Genomic DNA, 20,309 nt, shown 5'->3' with positions numbered 1-20,309 from the left:
AATCTATTAGCTGATTTCTTACTATTTTCCTTAAAGGCTCTATTGAATGAAAATCCTTAAACATGTATTCCGTGAACATGTTCACATATTCATCAATAACAGTAATAATAATAGATATAATAGTAGCAACTAACATTTACTAAGTGGCTACTCTATGCCTGGTACATTTATAAGTTTTTAAAAACATGTGTATTGACTCACTTCGCCCTTTCAATCACTCAATGGAGTAGATATCATCATAATCCCTATTATTATATTCTTCATTATATACCAATAAACTGACCATGAAGAGGCAAAATCAATTGTCCAAAGCCATATTGAAAAAATTACAATCCAAGCCCAGACAGTTCAGTTCCAAAGACTGTGCTTTGACTACCACTCTGTATTGTACCTGATCCAAAGGGTCTACGCAGTCTAAATTTTAGCAGTTAATGTCAAATTGCCCTTAAAATGGCTCTCTATAAATTTAACTCCCAGTGAAACCTAAAAACAATGGTACTTTTGGTCATCTATCTGATAAGATAGACAAGAACAAAAAACCAAAAGTACCATTGTTTTTAGGTTTCACTGGGAGTTGATTTTTTGTGTATTCTGCTAGCAAATCTTTAGGTATACAAATACACTGAATTCTTCAGAGCATTAACCTGAATATTGAATGTTGGTTTTAAAAGAGAATGGAGATTGTACTCTAGCCTCTTATTTTATAAATGAGGAACCTGGGTCTGAGAGTTTATGACTTCCATAAATTCCCACACAGAGTTGGTAGCAAGGTTTGGGTGGAGCTCAGATGTCCTGTCTTTTTTTATGCTATTTCTGTGAATCCTCACAGCCTTCTCTAACAATCTCCCTTGGTAATCGTACTTACTTATAGGATTCCATGTTGATTATCACATGGCTGTACCAAGATACTTACTGGGCTTCCAATATTTTATTAGAGTACAAAGAAGACATGTGGAAGGCAGGAACTAGGATAATAGTCCTGTTTTCTAACTTTTGGTACTATCTTCAGGAAGAATAAAATACCAAGAGAATGGAAAATGAAGGACAACCTACCCATAGAATCAGCCCATGTGATTCTGGCTGCCCACTAAACATGTTTACTTTATCATTTGTTTATACTACAGGCTTCATGGTTACAAAACCTGCCATAGATTCTCCACGACACTAGAGAAGCATACAGAAGACTCGAGAATTGTGGAACCGGAATGGATCCCAGAATCCATTTAGTGTTAACTCCATCTGACAGATGAGTTATTGAGGTCTGGTGATGCCAAATGACTTGTCAAAAGTAATACTGCTAGTTAGTACCAGACCAGAGTTTGAACTTAAGTTTTCAAAGTATAAATTTCCATCTAAGAATTAATCAATTAAGAATAAACCAATGCTTATTAAGTTATTATTAAATGCCAAATATGGACCTAGGCATTGAGGATTTGATAGCAAGACAGATATTGTCATGGTCTCCACAGAACTCACTGGCCAGTGTGATGAGAGAATGTGGAAAATGACTTTGGTGTTTACTTCCACATAGTGGGAGTTCCACTGGGGAAGAGCTTCTGGGCTCCATTTGCAAATGGAGGGGGAAATTTTCTTGTCTGATTAGTGAGTTTGGATAAGGAAATGGGCATACTTTACTTATACCTTCTCTCATTCTTGTCAGGGGCTTCCCTCCTAAATATGATTTGGCCTCCAGTGAGCCAGCATCATTGGTTATGGGAGCATCAGTCTGTTTAACTTTGTACTTCCTATCAGGAATACCACTTACCTTCAGATAGAAGCCTCCTTCTCCAAGGGTAATTATTTTAGTAGTAAATGTGGCAGTTTACTCTCATTTGCTTATCTTTTTGTCTTATTTTTCTATTGATTCAAAAGTTCCTGAGGAACAGGGATGCTATTATTTGGACCACCATGAAACCCTAATAAATCAATCCAGATAAGTTACTATGATGACAAAAGTCTAAGGCCCTATAGAAACATGTAGGAGGGATTCAGAAGGCAGGAAAGTTGTACAAAATCACAAGTTTCAGGTCATACAGTGTTGATTTACTGCCTATGTGTTATTTGTTTGTTTTTAATAATGGGTCATTCTTGCTTTAGAAACAGGCCTCTTTTACACTGAAATGATATTATAATTCACTAGAGAGGGATTCATTATAATATATGTCTATCCTGAAACTCATAAAAGAGTTTCTTTGCTGACATAGCTACGGGGTGGTGACAGAGTTATGGCAAAGGCCTATTTTCTTTTATAAGGAAAAAAAAATCTTCCAGACATACAATATTACATGTACTTATGACTTTACAGATAGTCTAAAATGACAAGTATATAGCGTAGGCATTTAGAGTTTACTTAGAAAAGCACAGCCAGTCTGTGATGGTTATTAAATTATCATCTCTTAGCTTTAAATCTTCCATTCTAGTCTGGGCTTTGAGATGCTCCTGCTGAGATTCTGAAAACCCTATTTCTCCTCTGCCACTGTTCCCTATTAGAGCCTGCCAATAGGGACGCTAGAGGGAAACAAAGTCCGCGAAGGAAAAGGGGGACTGCTCCTTCCCGTTTTGGCTTTCTGTTCCTGGCACCTCACCCTGGAAATGGCAGTTGAATCCAGTCTTCTTCTCCCACCCTCTGAATTCAAGAGTGAATTCCTGAAACCCACCTCCCCATTCCTCCAAAGAGACAAGCTTGCAGCGCCCCCTCCTCAGAGGTCCAGCTCTGGGCTCCAGGGTCCTCCGAGCTCCACCAGGGGACCGGCGCCCCTCTTCAGAGACCTGATTCTCAGTCACCTACAATTACTAGGTTCCGACAACCTCAACTTCTTCTGTTTGTCCCCCAATCCTATTACTTACTCTGTCAATTTGACATTTCCCTTTGCCTTTTCAGTTCCCTAATATTTGTTTAACCCTTTCTCTATATTCAATTATCATGGTTTCTATTTCTCTGAGTGGACCCTGAGCAGCCATCAGAATGGCAGTCGTACTTTACACATTCAGGGAAAGAAGTTAAACTCCCAAATGGTCATTCTCCAACCATTCTGGGTCTATAGTTGATAGATCACAATGAATTCAATATCCAAATGAGAGCTAGAACGCATCAGCATTGACCCTTCATCAGATCAGTTAATCACGTGCACAGCGTGGTATGCAGCAACACTTCTAGAGGTAAAATGCTTGAGAAACAAGCAACTCACTTTACGTTGTCTGTATCTGCAATTAGAGCAGGGGTCAAAAGCAGGGATCTTGGCAATATGACCTGGTTGCTCAGAAATTAGTTTATAGCAATCACGCACTATTAAAACTTGTTTCTCAGATACATTATTTTACAACTAATGTTACCTCCGGGCAAGAGAGGGGGGAAAAACAAAGAAACAAACAAAACAAAACAAACAAACAAACAAAAAACTAACTGAACAACAAAAAAAACCTAGGTTTTCCTACTTTACATTGAATTATCATTACTTAGAGTGCTTTAGCAACCCAAACTCACCCAACAGTTTAAGGAACTAAGTAAAAATTCTCCACACTGCTTCTTAGCCTGTAAAAGATTGCACTCCTCAAAGATAATCTATCCTGGTATCTTCTCTGCTCCCCTATCTGCCCCTGTGATCAGGTTATATTCTGATGCCTGGTTACAATAAACGTTTCATCTTTGGTGTTCCCCTGAGTTTCTAAGTAGGGTGATCGCATTGATTAGCTTGCCTATCCTTTCTTTGTGTTTTCTTTTTATTTTATGCTTTCAAAAATAAGCAGATGATATTGCTGGATCTTCACATGAGGAAAGAATGTATGAATTAGTAATCTTTTTCACCAACTGTTGGAAGAATTCCAGATCCCAGCCTGACCAAACCCGAATTAATATGTTGCTTGAAAAAAATGTGTCAGACTTTTTATTATTTTACTCTTTTAAAGGGTAAATATGTTGTAGAGATTAAATGGTCAACATTAGTGCGTACCTTATTATTACCTTATAATGACATTAGTGTTTTCCGTTGAGAAATGCGATTCGTCAGATGTCAGGGGCTGGTGTCGGGTGAAAAGCTATAGCAATCTGGCCTGAGGCCTGAGGCAGGTTTTACTAGTGTACCTAGGTGTACCTGTTTTATGAGAGGGGTGGGGTCTCTGAGTTAAAATGATTGCAGTTTGTGGCTTCTTCTCAGAAAATTAGCTCATAGAGGAAATTCAGATCTCCTATGGGTATATCCTCTGTTCTCCTCCCTTCAAACATAAACTAGCATTAACTGAAGGGCAGTGTCTTGAGGAAGTAGGTAGGTTAGGTGTAAAGCTTCCCATTGGTAACTCTTGGCAATTTAATAATTAGAATGTACCAGAACTAAAAGCATCTCTCATGATTTAATGGTTTATTTGCCACATGTAATTAAAATATGCCTGTATCATTAACAGACATTGGCTAGGCTTGGTTGGGTCCTGATAAGCACTTTGGGAAAGGAACAGAGGGAAGGAAGGCATAGTCAAACACCATAAAAATTTTAACACAGATTATATCTAGAATGATAGAATCACCATATTTTACAGATGTATGGGGTCATCAAATTCAACCTTTTCATTTTACTGGAAAGGAAACTGAGGTCCAGAGAGAAAATGTGTTTTTATCTTAGTCACGCAACTATTTAGTGGCAAAATCCAAACTGGAGAATGGTCTCCTGACTCCAAGCCCAGTTCTCTTGTACGGCCATGTGCTGCTTCCCTCGTCCCCAGCCATCTGTCCAACTTTGCTGCAGTGACAGGCCAGACTGTGTCCACTTCCCACAAGCATGCAAGCTTTCCCAGGCAACCATCCAAATGGCCGTTAGTGTTTATACAGAAAAGTTGAAAGACTGTTCACTTAAAAAAATTCATTGTCTTTGTATTTTAAAGACATACACACACACACACACACACGCACACACAAAGACTTGGACATACATGACTTTGTTGGAATTGCTTTTTGGCTCCATGTTCCTTGGTAGGATGGCCAAAAGGATCAAGCCCCTCCTGTGATCAGATGCAGACATTTTGGAGTCAACACACTGTCCCTAAAGTCACTGTTCATTGACACTCACTCCCCTTTGGGCAGTGATCATGAAAACCCTTTGCCTTTAACAACTTATTTTTAGTTTTTTTAAAAGGTTTTATTTATTTGTCAGAGAGAGAGAGAATGAGAGTGCACAAGCAGGGGGAGCTGCAAGCAGAGGGAGAAGCAGGCTTCCTGCCAAGCAAGGGGCCCGATGTGGGACTTGATCCTAGGACCCTGGGATCATGACCTGAGCCAAAGGCAGACCCTTAACTGACTGAGCCACCCAGGCATCCTTAACAGCTTATTTTAGAATACGTTGCCTTGACCCTTCTAGTTTCTTATGAGGAAATAACGGCAAATATCTGCAAATTTTCACATATGGAATAAAATTATGAAACTTGGAGTAAACAGATATGGATGGCATGAAGTCTTCTTTGCAACCACTGGAAACAAATCTTAAGGGCATGTGACTCTGGAGTTGAGATCTGCTTATGCTCTTGATTAGCATAGAACATGGATTCCTTGGAATCAAGAGAATGAAATTGAGTCCCATATTTAGATCAGAGAAGAAAGATTTGGGTTAGTTTTGTGTCTGATTTAATTATCATTACCGGAAGTATTTTTTTTTTCCAGTGCCATTTCCTGGAACTATTTCTCCCAGGAATTGTGTATATAAATTTCCATTCCACTGCTCAGCTGTAGTTGGCAGTCTTCACATTCAGGTGGGTAAGGAGCTTTTTGGACTAATGAATTCATGCTTCTTCTAGAATGAACAGAGATGGCTTCCTTAAAAACCACCACAACTATTTCTGTCAAATAGAGCTGTCCTGCCAGTTTGGTGGAATACTTGTTCTTTTATATTATGTTTCTATTAATATTTTATAATAGCATTCTATCTTACCTGAAAGCAATGAGAAATGTAGATGTTCTAAGCCTCAGGTTGGATTGTACTCTTATGCTTAAAATCTCCATTACCTATATTTCAAGAGAGAAAAGAAGAAAAGGAAAAATGTATCCTGGCTAAGTTCTTTCTTCTTTATCAGCAGTTTCCTAAACTACGGAGAAGATACACTTGTGATTATTATACCCAGGTGTTAAACAGATAATTAAAACCAAAGAGGTTAAGTATATATTTTCAAAATATATATTGTAAACTATGTAGAACTAGGACTTCCAGATACATACACAGTTTAAGAATCATTATAGGAAGAAATAGATGTGTATATATACACACATACCTACAAACATACATACTTATTCACAATGATTCATAAAGTTAGTGTAATTATTACCTTTATCTGGTTCCAGGATAATTGTCAAAGAATCCACTGGCTTTGGGGCGCCTGGGTGGCTCAGATGGTTAAGCGTCTGCCTTCAGCTCAGGTCATGATCCCAGGGTCCTGGGATCGAGCCCCACATCGGGCTCCTGGCTCAGCCGGGAGTCTGCTTCTCCCTCTCCCTCTGCCTCTCCCACTGCTCATGCTCTCTCTCTCTCTGTATCTCTGTGTCTCAAATGAATAAATAAAATCTTTAAAATAAATAAATAAATAAATTTAAAAAAGAATCCACTGGCTTTAACAGGAATTCAAATTTATTTGCGACCCATGTTAATAAGCTTGCAGCAGATGGAATCCTGGGGGGTCAGTTGTAACCACCAAGGCAAGGAAACCCAGGTCAAGATGGGATTGATCAGCACAAGTTTGAAGGCCTCTCTAGCTTAGTGGGATGCCCAGGTTAATAATTATATAAGTGCAGGGAGGAAGTTTTCTGGAAAATAATTAAACAATCCTCTTCCCTTCCCTTCTCTTTAACATTAAGTTCTAAGTTCTATACAGTTCTCCAAATGTTTTACTCTGTTTGAAATCCAATTTTTAAATATTTTTCTTCTTTAGGTATTACCCCATTTGACTCATTCCCATGTACTATCCTGCCCTGTGTTATGGATTGTAAATTCATATGATTCAGTCCCTCAGAACAATGTCCTAACCCAGAGTAAGAGGTTACATACACCGGAGACTTGTTCTTGGCATCTTTCCTGTAGTTTCCTCACTTCAAGGCATCAAATGAAGTGTAAATGGCTCAATCTGATCTTGGAGTGACAATGTTGGGTGTTTTATAACAATTTTATTGGTTCTGAAAGATTTATACTTTTCTTATATATTTCCTGTTCTGTCACTTATGCTTCTACCCATAGCATTCGGCTGAAAAAATACAAGCCATGTGTCTATTCTATCAAATAAATATTTTCCAATTTCAAGTTCAATTCACTTCTTAAGTATGATAACCACAATGGGAAAAAAAAAAAAAAAAAAGCCGTAATGGAACGCAGCACTGTCATCTGATTTACTTTACCCCATGAGCTCTGTTCAAAATAATTGCATACTCATTGTATTCTATAGTTTGTATCTTCATTGATGAGTCATTTCTTGGGGTATAGATAATCTTCTCTCTCTCTTTTTTTTAAGATTTTATTTATTTATTTGACAGAGAGAGACACAGCGAGAGAGGGAACACGAGCAGGGGGAGTGGGAGAGGGAGAAGCAGGCTTCCTGCGGAGCAGGGAGTCCGATGCGGGGCTCGATCCCAGGACCCTGGGATCATGACCTGAGCCGAAGGCAGACGCTTAACCGGCTGAGCCACCCAGGCGCCCGATAATCTTCTCTTTTTTAGAGTCTGTGTGACTGATAATCTTCTCTTAAGTGATAAGCTGTGTCACTTATTTTAGAAAACACTATTGAGGTTCTGAGAACTAATCCTTATTAGTAAGTGGGTTGTGAACACTTAAAAATTGAAATAAACTGTAGACGGAGAACACACATATTTATCACCTTTATTATTGACAGAGGCCAAGTTGTAGAATTAGGTCTGTTAAAACAAATGACACTGCTGACATTGAACCCTAGAATGTATTTGCATCAGGACAGCATGAGTCTGGGAGAAGGTTCCCACAGTAGAGAAAGCAGGAAGGAAGAATTCCCAAGAAGAGGAGGTCAAGGCTGAAAGGCATGTGCTCAGTATTCTTGCCATGTTTATCAATCTTAAAGGTATTGCACCTCCCCAGAGGCCTAGTGAGAAAGGATTTAAAGAGTAGTCAGAAAGGTATTTAAGGAAAATTAATTCCTCATAGGAACTAGTGAGGAAAAGACTGCCCGGCTAATATGCTCGACTAGTACAAAAGGAACCTAGATTCTGGTTCTAGCTTCCCAGCTAAGTAACTAGCTCTAGAACTTTGGATTCTGGCTTTTGATAACATCATCTGCAGAAAAACACCTGCTGTTTGATAAGATTGAGGGTCTCTTTGCTTGTTTACATAATAAAAATGCCTGCCACTTGTTGAACACTATTCCCAGGCACTGAGTCAAGGTGTTTTATGAACTATTTCACTTAATTGTCAGAAAGCCCCTTACTTCATAAAGGCCCAGAGGGTTAAGAGACAGCTTAAGTTGTATAACCTATAGGTGGCAGATTCAGGATTAAAACCCTAGCTCCTCTGCTAATCACTATGATATATTCATGATATGTGAGTCATGATGTCACACACAATAAATACATGATCAAAGAAGCACTTAGTATGTATCTTTGAGTGTGTTGGCAAAAAAAAAAAAAAAAAGGTCCTCAAAGTGACTCAAGATTCATATGGCACCCAGTTTGTGTAGTGCAAATCAGAAATCCGATGTATTCCCCAATCCTGGAGAAAAGAGCTCAAAAAAGCCTATTACTTACTAGAGATGACTATGAGTAGATACATATTGATAAGAAAGAACAAATACTGGGGTAGTATGATTTTTAATACACCATTTTCAGTGCCCGCACTCTAGGTGAGAAGTGATTCACAGTAAAAAGTAATGATAATGACAATAACAATTATCTTTGTCATAATTGTTTCTTGAAAAAAAGGATTCTGGACTTAAAATTTATGTTCTTTATTTCTTGAAAAAAAATAATTCCAATTTTAGAATTTTTATTCTTTAAGGAAATTTCAACTTCATTCTTTTGGATCAGAATCTAAATGTAAACTTAGAGGTAATATACTTTTTTAAAAATTAAAAGAATTATTTTGTATTTTTGAATAATATTTCCTTTAAGTATTAAGATCTTGGAAGGAGAGCAGTCAAAATAGAATAATCTAGAATTTTCAGGAGTCCAGACTGTAAGGCACAGAAAACAATGGTGGGAGCTGAGATTCCATTCTCTGACCATCTGTCAGTGCCCTGACTATAGATACATAGCTTGGTGATTTACTGATCCCACCTGTCAGTCACATTAAAATAACAGGCAAAAAGAGCAAGCACAGTAAGCATAGTGAACAGTAGAAGAAATAATTTTATTAGCTCTGAGACAACAGGTATGCAGATCTGATCAAGGATTCATTTCACTTCTGATTCACTTCTGAAGTGAATCCAGAAACTATAATTTCATCAGGTGCTAGTATAGGTGGAAATTTTAGTATGACTAGCACAGTGTTGGTGGTTATGAATAAATATAGAGTTACATGGCTTTGAGATATTCTCTATGATACTGGGAGTGACAATATGGTTAACTGAACTGTCAGGTGAGACTGCTAATTCATCAAGGGCCTCCTGGTGGATGAGATCCATTTTTTTTAAACAAATTGTGTGTAGCACACCCACTGTATGTTGAGAGCACTAATAGGCATTTCATGCAGAACTCAAAGAAAAAGATGCAATTGAGAAACTCAATGGAACAAAAGTTTAAAAATCTATTAATGTTTACACTGGGCTTAGAAATGATACAGATTTATTTCTTATCCATTAGAAAATATGGTAGATAAAAGAAGGAATCAAAAAGATATTGGCTAATAATACAGTTTCAAGATAGCAGACAGAAGCAAACAGCAGAATTATGCAATTATATTTAGGCCTTTGATAGCATGCCAAGCGCAGTAGCTTTATCAACTCTTTAAAACTTTGTTACAAAGCAAATTGTTAGTCATCTAAACAAACACTTTAAAGTATATATATTAAACCAGAGACTTTAATCATCCATTAAGTCAACTGAGCATTAAATAAATTCCAGGGTAGAGTTTTGTTTGATTCATAGCATTTAGAATAGTAGATGTACATGCAAATTCATTGTATTCCTTTCTCTGCTGTGTATGAAAGAGAGATAAGCATAAAAAAAGACTTGGACATTTATATTTGGATTTGTAAAATTTTTATAACTGTAGAAAGTAATATTTTAAATCTATAAGTAGGTTTTTTTTTAACAAAAAAATAGATGGTCTTTTATTTGGGAAGCAGAAAGTATTGGTCAGCTATGCAGTGAAATGTATGAGAAAAGAAATAATTTGTCTATTTTTAAGTGCAAATTTAAAAAAGACCTCAATTGGATTCTACAAATTAGCTGCCATTGGAACTATGGACATAGTGTGTTAATTAATAGGCATATTTTATACCTAAGTGAAATTGAATAGACATATATGAATCTTTACATTCTATGGTTTTCTAGAAGGTAATGTGCTATAGAGGACTGATGCCTACTTCTTTTTGCTATTCAATAATATCTTTATTAACAGTAGCATAGAAGAGGTTGTTGATTATATACTCTACAAAGTCATAGAGTGGGACCAATTATTTTTTAATTACTTAGGGAATCAAAGCAGGACTCTTAAGTCTAAAAATCACTTTGAGAATCACCAACCAACATTTCTAAAACTCCCCCAGAGCTAACATAACTTAGATTGTGTTTTTCTTTTTTTTTTAAGATTTTATTTATTTGAGAGAGAGAGAGCACAAGCAGGGGGAGTGGCAGGCAGAGGGAGAGGGAGAAGCAGGCTCCCCACTGAGCAGGGAGCCCGATGTGGGGCTCGATTCCAGGACCCTGAGATCATGACCCGAGCCAAAGGCAGACGCTTAACTGGCTGAGCCACCCACGCATCCCAGGTTGTGTTTTTCTAGAGTTTTTTATTCTATTCAGATGGATAAACAGATGGATAGATGATAAATAATTTTGAGAAATGTTCATTGATATGTGTGAGATTATATAAAATGTAACACTTTATCATATTTTATAATCTTATTTTTTTATTTTGTAATATATCTTTCATCATACAATTCATATGGATCTATATGTTTTTTTTTTAAAGATTTTATTTATTTATTCATGAGAGACAGAGAGAGAGAGAGAGGGAGGCAGAGGGAGAAGCAGGCTCCCAAGGAGCAGGGAGCCCGATGCGGGACTCGATCCCAGGACGCTGGGATCATGACCTGAGCCGAAGGCAGACGCTCAACCATCTGAGCCACCCAGGCGCCCCTGGATCTATATGTTTATATGTAATATGGATCCACTGTTTTTAATTCTTATAAAATATTTTTAGTATAACTACATTACATTTTATTTCGTAGTCTCCGTTTGATGGACTTTTCCATTGTTTCTAATTTTTCAGTATCCAGGCAGTGCTGAAATAAATATTGTAAGACTGAAAAGAATGTTTCTGTAGGGGAGACATTAAGAAGTGGAAGTATCTGGTCATACAATGTGTGCATTTTAAATATTCACATAGCAGCTCTATAAAATTCTACTACCACCTTCAGTTTATAAGAATATGTTGTTAAGTTGACATAAATAACTAAAATGTTTGCCAAATGGATGATGAAAAATAACATCTTGCATTTATAATTACTAATTACTACTTGGTGGAACATTTTTCGATGTGTCTATTGACAACTTGTACTTCTTTTATGAGTAATTGCTCATAGTTTTAAAAAGATTTTATTCATTTATTTGAGAGAGAGAGAAAGAGCACAAGCGTGGGGTGAGGGCAGTGGGAGAGGGAGAAGCAGACTCCCTGCTGAGCAGAGAGCTTGACATGGGACTCAATCCCAGGACCCTGAGATCATGACCTGAGCTGAAGGCAGACGCTTAACTGACTGAGCCACCCAAGTGCTCCTAATTGCTCATATTCTTTATTTCTTTTTAAGTCACTTGGGTCTTTCTTTATTTGTAGTTCTTAAATATTCTAAACAGTAATTTTGTGGTGCATGTTATACCTATTTTGTCTCAATCATGCTTTTTTGTCATTTTTTTTTTGCCTGGGTTTTTTTTTATTATTATTATTTGGTTATAATTGACATATAGTAGATGCAGATGTGCTGATTTTCCACTAGGACTATTTGCTAGACTTAAGGTCTACAGAAAATTTAGTGGAAAGTACAGAAAGTCCTCATGCTCCCTCTCATCCTGCACACACACTTTTGCTTTATTTTTAATTTCTTTGTAATGTCTTCTGTTATCAGGAGATTTTGATCTTGATGTAGCCACATTTACAAATCTTTTATTTTATAACTATTTGTTTGCTTATTTAAACAAATGTCTTATATTTTCTCCCATTTTTTCCCCCACTGATGAGTTTATGTGTCCTTCCCTTGGGTGAAAATAATCTATATCTCTTTTTAAATGTATCTATCACCCCCACCCTTCTTCTCCCTCACTGCATATCCATACCCCAAGTCAATTCACATTCAGGTATCAATGCCATTTCTTCCACCAAGTACTCTCTAATTCTCCTGTTAGAGTCTTCCCTCTGATTCATTTCATATTGTATTCAAAATGGTTGAGGCAGTATTCTGTTTGTTTCAGTATATTACTCCTCAACAGTTCTTGAGAACAGGATCTATAAATCTTGATATCCCCGAAGAATCATCCGATGCGTCAAAGAATAGGTTTTCTATTAAAGTTTGTAAAGAGAAAGACTGTATGTTTAGTTTGGACAGCTGAATACTCAGCTGGGACACACAGTAATTATTTTCAAATACTTGAACACCTGTTCAGTGTTAAAGGACTTAAACTGGTCCTACATGGTCAATGGATGGTTGCTAAGAACAATTTGATTTGTGTCAATATAAAGAAGAAATTTTCAACAAATAGTATTCTCTGAAAATAGAATGAACTCACAAAGGAGCGACTTGATTGTCCACAGACATGCTCAAGCAGAAGTGATGCATTCATATTTCTTCTATAAGTCTTTCTTACACATAGTAGCCCTACTGAGTAAGTAAAATGGTAGCCCCTTTTGTATACTTCAAGAGTTTTAATTTTAGACTCCTGATATTGATGACCTTCTTCCAGTCACCCAATCTCTGGTTAACACCCACCTCCACAGGCCATTTTATTTGACTTTAAACATGATTTGCTATTTATTTACATAATTCTTAGGATAGATGTTACTTTTTACCACTGAGATGGATGATTTTATTTTCACTTTTTGGAGAACTTTTTAGAGGTTAAATCATTTCTCTCAGGGTTCAATATTAAATCTATTCCAAAGCCCAGACTTTATCTACAAAACCAATAAATACACATATTGTGCAGGGAAATATATATACATTTATTACTTTATATAATTTGTACTAAATTGATTTATGTTTTCTCCCAGTTTTCTATAGACATAGCAATCACAGACACTCTAAGGGAAATGCCACTCAATGTGTTAAAAATAGAACAAAACAAAACAAATGAAACTCCTAGGAATTCATATTCTATCTTCTTTATATTTTTGATTAGGTTATTAAGCTAAATGACAGGAAAGTAGTGCTTCTACAGAGCTATGCATATTGCCCAGAACATTAATAAAACTTTAGTGAATATGAAATAAAGCATAATGCAAAACATTATTTCCCAGTAAAAATTTGTTTATTAACCATGAACAAGAACATTTTCTAGAGTCAGAAAGCAATAGTTCAACAAGAGAGGGTTATAGCAGAATCACAAACATAGATCATCACTAATCATGAAGTGTCTATAAGAGTAGTTTGTCATTCTTTTAACAATATTTCTTGTGCTGCTGCTACTCCCAAGGCTCTCCCCTAGGCATTGGGAACAAAAGCCAAAGGCCAGCCAATTGAGGGCTTTGGGGCTTCTTTGGAAGAGAAGATTTGCAGGTCTTCTGATTTTAACCTGTAGTTGAACACTACTGCTTGCATATCCTGATAGTCAGTAGGGGATGGCTGCAATAGCTGAACAGAGCATATTTAAGGTAATGTTATCCCTTAACTCATTGGGAAGATGCTGGTTAAGCAGTCCACAAGACTATGGATAAAAAGCAAAACATTCTGAAAGAATGTGCTGGAATCATCAGTCAAACCAAAAAGGCTTTTCTTCATCAAGAAGGTAGGGGATACTCCCAGTGGCAGACAAGGGACAGCGACAGCCAACATCAGAAAGCTGGTGATGGTTGTATTTGATGTGGGATCTCTTCAGTGTATCCATGGTGGTGAATTGCAGAAACAATACTACCTTCAGGATAAGCCCTCAACACAAAGGACGTTAACAGAGCGACAAAGAAAAAAAAAAAAAAAACAACTAGCAAATGATCATGGTTGTGGTTAATAAGTCCTGGAGTTGTATTTGAGGTTAATATAACAAGATTCTTAAGACACATGAAGTAATTGAGCCGAATATTAGAGAAGATGACTACTTTGTAGAATCTGCTCTGGGACAATTTCCAGGAGTTATAAATGCAATAAATTGCTCAATAGCAATTCAGAGGTCTACAACCATTGCATAAATACCTCAGAGGAGGAAAGGTACTTGGAATGCAGCTCAGAGACTGGAAGTTTCTAGAAAAATATCTCAGCGGTTGGCAGCTCGTAGGTCCATAACGTGGATATTGGCAATTTCTCACTAAATAGTCTTGGAATTGGCAGCTTCTGGCAATATGACATGATGGTGAGAAGCTACTGGGTATGAAGGCAAGATTTTGGTAGTCTCTATACCCCAAACTACCCAGTCTACAGTGGTTTAGGGGTCGGAAACTATTGGACAAGCAATTAAGTTGCCCAAAGCATTTGAAACCATTGCTAAAGGTCTGGCAGGCTTTAGTTGGATTTTGGCTGGGTGTGTAGCAGTAAGATACATACCCCTTGGTCTGAGTACGTGGGCTGCAGCTGGGATTGGGTCTGATGTTGGTAGTTTCACAAGCACTGCAGACTTGGCCCACTGTTGGAGAGTAGCAGGGCACACAGGAGTTTGATGGGTCGCAACTTGTGGTGCAGGTCTTGAGCTCACAGCTAGGAGATCTGCAGCTTGGTGCTTCACCATAGTTTCCTTGGCAGTTACCCAGGAGCCAGAGATTTCCTTGGTAGCTACTGGGTAAGCAGAGCCCAAAGGTAGGGCTTACATCGCTAGAGCAAAGAGCAACGGAAGGAGTCACTGGGATGTAACAGTGAGTTCTGTAGGACGTGCCTCTGTAATCCCCAGAACAGCCCAGAAGAGACATGGAGCCTGACTGCGTGTTCAGTGATGGCCGTGGAGGTATGGTGATACTATGGTTTACGGACTTTTTATATCTTTCCTGGGGATAGTCTGCAGCCTCTCCAGACTCTCTTCCTTCTCATCGCCTGGGACAACAACACGACAGCATCTTATTAGGGCGTTGTTTAGCTACAGCTGCTGACGTCTTCATACTCCTACAAAAATAAGTTTATTTTGATTCTTCAAAGAATCTCTAATCGCCACTCTGAGCATCACCCATCACCCATTATCTGTAGACCAGAGCTTCAGTGAATAGTGATTTTAATGTTAATAAGCAAACTCTCATCTGCCGATCGGTGGTTAACAAGAGTTCACGTGTCTATGGGATTCTGCAGTATAGTAATTAAAGAGTTAACAAGGATTCAAGCGAAACAACAAACCTGTACTTTTCCATTCTTTTGACTACTGCAAAACACTGCAGGACTTAATCCTATATTATGAACTAAGTCAAATAGTTGGGCTGTCTCAATACTGTTGTTTAAAAGAGGGAGTAAAGCATTGAACTATTAAAAGAAAGAATTGTTCCCCCAAAATATGTACTGTGCTTGGCCATGTATTGGTGATGACTTCTCATCTGACATATTTGGAAAATTCCCCCTGTAAGACTCACAGTAATCCACATGAGATTTAGTGACCTAACTTGTACTCATGGGTCAGTGGTTGCTAAGTAACCAAGACTTTTATGAGATTTCTTTCTTAAAGAGTTTCTGCAATATGTAGTATCAAAGAAGGCCAGTTTCTCAAGATTATGCCTTCCTAATTCACTGAGATTATACATCATATATTCCATTGTCTCATCTGTAAAGCCCAATTCCTGCCAGCTGTATAACATTTTTCTACATTTCTCCCAACATAAGTTTTATTTATTCTTGATTTGCTTTTTTTTGCACACAGACTTTATTTCATTCCTGTGTTGAAGAGTTATTCTTTGTCTATACCCACAAAAAAGAATAACTATGTTTAAAAATTTATTTGAATAACATACAGTTCCTATAGGTACTGTACATCTTTTTTTATTTTTTTACATTTTTTATTTTATTATGTTATGTTAATCACCATACATTACATCATTAGTTTTTGATACTGTACATCTTAAATAACACTTTTCGCTCCGTATGGTGAAAGCTGATGGAAATTTTTTTAAATTTTAATTCAAACTGAAGAATTGACATTTTGTTCTTGAAAATATAAACTATAATTCAAACTTACAGACTACACTAAATTGGAAATGGGAATGCATTTATTAACAGTGATGAGTTCAGACAGAGGACAGTACCAACTTATTCAGGTAAGATAAGCTATGAAGATAGTTTTTAAAAGACACTGCCCTTACAGAAGACAATTAGATTTCTCTTCCTGTTCTCTGCTTCTCAGCTAAAATTTTAAAATGCATACCAACTTAAACCTAGTCATTCTCCAAACATTTTTCTCAATCTGAGTTTCTCCATGCTTCTCTTAGTATTTATTCTGTAAGGTGATGGGTTTATTCTGTAAGCAACTCTTTATTAAACACGTTTTGCTGTCATGTGAAGTGTCTCTCAAGTGAAAAGGGTCAGGATGAGGGAGCCATATTTTCAGCAAATTGGCTACAGAGTGTCCTGGGATTTTGTGCAGGAATGTTCAGTCCTGAGGCAGACAGAAGAAGAAATAAAATATATAAGGCAGTTGATGGTCAACTTTCTACAGAGTTACTAAATCCTAGTGATATATAGAAGAGTTCAGATGTTGATGGAGCTTTATTTCTGCATTTGTCTATGGTACCTCTAGTGTTATTTTTAGGCTTCCTTGAGGTAGATTTGAGGGAGGGAAAACAGAATAAGTCAGTCAGCTGTTAAGCCCACATACTCCCCTTCCAACTTAGCATTCAATGGTATTTTAAATTAATATCATTCACACTAATGTAAATCCAACAAAACTGTGTAGAACATCACATAGCATAACCAATATTCACAGCAAGATACTTTACAACATATTTAAACTTATTTGGTACCACATATTCTAAACAATCAAATGTTGAGATTTGCAAAGGTTGAGTTAGCGCAACGCTTCTCATTTTTTTAAATTGAAGTACAGTTGACATACACTGTTATATTAGTTCTAGGAGTGCAATATAGTGATTCGACAATGCTGTACATTGGCTATTACCTGTCATCATATAAGGTTATTACAATATTATTGTCTATATTCCCTATGTTTTACTTTTCATCCCTGTGACTTATTTATTTTACAACTGGAAGTTTGTACCTCCTAATCCCCTTCACTTACTTCACTCATCCCCCCCCCCCCCAGGCCCTTCTCCTCTGGTAACCACAAGTTTGTTCTTTGTATTTATGAGTCTGTTTTTGTTTGTTTATTCATTCTTTTGTTTTGTTTTTCAGATTCCATGTATAAGTAAATCATATGGTATTTGTCTTTCTTTGTCTGACTTATTTCACTTAGCAAAATATATCTAGGTCCATCCATGTTGGATCAACTCCTCTCATTTGCTTTTGTATTTTACCTTCTTACCTACCCATCGCTGTCATAGGTAACTGTCACAGCCCATTCACCCATCATGTTCTGTAAATGATACTTCTACAGAATTGTCTTTTATTTTAGTCTGCGTCTTGGCAAGACACAGAGCTGATAGCATCAATAACAGAGCAAATAAATTCATCACAATGGTAAGTTTTAGCAGAAAGTAAAAACCATTGTCATTTGGGTGCCACTGTCCTCTGAAGGCTTTGGAGAAGCATATGGATGACTCTGTTTTCACTGAATTTCTAAAAAGATCTTTCCTTCCATTAATTTCCCTATGTGTAACATTTTTGTGTGTGTGTATATGAAAAACTAAATAGAATCCCGCCCACCCACCCAAGATGCCCACTTCCTAATCCTTGGACCCTGTGAATGTTACCCTATGTGGCAAAAGGGACTTTGCAGACATGATTAAGTTAAGGATTTTGAGATTGGTTTCTGGGTGAGCCTGATGTAGTCATGGGAGTTCTTTTAAGAAGGAGGCAGTCAATCAGGGGGAGAAAGCAATATGATGACAGAGGCACAGATTGGAGCTATGCTGACATAAGTGAAGGAATGCCAGCAACCTTGAGAAGCTGTAAGAGGTAAGGAATGAATTTTCCACTAGAGATTCCAGAAGGCATCAGCCCTCTTGACATCTTGACTTCAGTTCAGTGAAACTGATTTTGAACTTCTGGCCTCCAAAATTGCAAGAAAATGTATTTCTATTGTGTTAAGCCACCAAGTTTGTGGTAATATGTTACAGTAGCCACAGGAAACTAATACATTATGTCAAAGAATCTAGGTCACTCTATTAGTTAGTCTTTATGTAGAGTTTGGACTCTGTATCCAGGGCAAGCTTAAGACGCAAGGAATAAGCTTTCTAGCCATCAGGTAATTCAGAGAAATTCCAGTGCCTTCTGAGACAAAATCCTTTTATCTAATGAGGCAGCAGATTCCTTGTAACTCATTAAAAAAGAGTTATGGAACTCTTTCCCAATTTTTTCCAAAGGTTAAAAATCCTTTAGGGTAAACACAGAAGATCAAAGAAAGTTAAATTTTCCAGTAAATGACCCTTAAAGAAAATAATGGAGGTCACCTTCTAGACTTTTAAGTCATGAATGACTCTTTATCTTCCCTTTTTGCTACCACATATATATTTGCATTCTAAATCCACTTGCCCCAGTGTTATTAAATGATGCAACAGTGATCCCATGATTTAGAAAAGCAAAATGTATGCAAACCCATACTTAATAGCAATTGAATTGTAACTATTAAGTTCAAATGATTCTTAAATTTAGCAGTGGTAACCTAAAATGGTGGACACTGTAGCTACATTTACCCTGTTGGTTTCATAGATCATTAATTGTTTCAACAGCTGAAGGGCAGATGAGCAAAATTAAAAATTTAAGAAACAGGAGTAAATGAAGATAAAGCACTTTTAAAATGATAACACAAGTGGGTGACAAGATAGAAATGCAAGTCTGATTTGTGCTTACATTTTAAGGAAAACATTGTTAAGAATATAATGAGATACTGGTGAATGAGTTAAACATTTTGAGATGGAATTGTCAAGACTATGACTCCATGAGTTATGAATCACCATCTTACTAAGTACTATTGAAACATATTTATTAGTGTGTGACTTAGGAAAATTGTTATCTCTCAGTGCCTCTGTACCTTCTGACATAAAACCAGAGCCAATAGAACCTACTTTGCAGGACTGTTGTGAGAAGAGAATGAGATAAAAAATGTGAAGATACTTAAGAGAGTGCTTGGCACATAGTAGATGAAAATCAAATGTTACTTTTCCTTCTAATTTTCCAAAGCTGTAATTAAAAAAAAAATTCTAGCCTCCCACTAGACTAAAGAAAAATATTCTCAGTGTTAATTTACTTGGATGTTGCAAAGAGATGTCCTGCAATAATCTTGTCTCTTCTAAAAGTTAATGCCATAAATGGACAGTTCTACCCCATGTAGTTAAGAAAAATGCTTTGCTTGACAACAGATCACTAATGACTCCTCTTATTTAACCCGTATTCTTCTGTACCATGGTCATGAGCTAATTTCTGGAAGGCTGCATATACAGTTGTTAAGAATAAGGGCTCAATACTCAAACTTCACAGGTTCTAATCATTTACATATTTTAGAATATCAATTAACTACCAAATGTTTCCATAACTCAATGTCCACGTCTTCAAAATGGAGTTAATAATAATAATATTTTTCTCCATAGATGGCTCTGATGATCAAATGAGTTAGTCAAGCAAAGGTTATGAAATATAGTTAGTATGCAGTTGAAGTTAACTTTTATCATTATCACCAGCTTACAATCTTTATTATTATTATTAAATATTATTACTTTCATTATTATTATTATTGGATCTCATCTAAAACTTATTGCATTTTGTAAGAGTACATTAGAAAGAGAGAAAAAGAATGAGAAAGAAAGAAAGAAGAAAGAAAGAAGAAAGAAAGAAAGAAAGAAAGAAAGAAAGAAAGAAAGAAAGAAAGAAAGAAAGAAAGAAAG

The 20,309-nt window shown here is 36.8% G+C and overlaps 1 protein-coding gene across 1 annotated transcript; it reads right to left on the bottom strand.

Moving 5' to 3' along the window:
• Window positions 1-14,501: 14,501 nt before the first annotated feature.
• On the bottom strand, window positions 14,502-15,248 carry LOC110570093 (keratin-associated protein 24-1). The gene has a single exon (XM_021678058.1). The coding sequence runs from the start codon at window positions 15,246-15,248 to the stop codon at window positions 14,502-14,504; it is 747 nt and encodes a 248-aa protein (XP_021533733.1).
• Window positions 15,249-20,309: the final 5,061 nt, after the last annotated feature.

The sequence above is a fragment of the Neomonachus schauinslandi genome, chromosome 1, assembly GCF_002201575.2.
Source record: "Neomonachus schauinslandi chromosome 1, ASM220157v2, whole genome shotgun sequence".
NCBI lineage: Eukaryota > Metazoa > Chordata > Mammalia > Carnivora > Phocidae > Neomonachus > Neomonachus schauinslandi.
The sequence above is the reverse complement of the archived record's forward strand: the minus strand, read 5'-3'. Positions and strand labels throughout refer to the sequence as shown.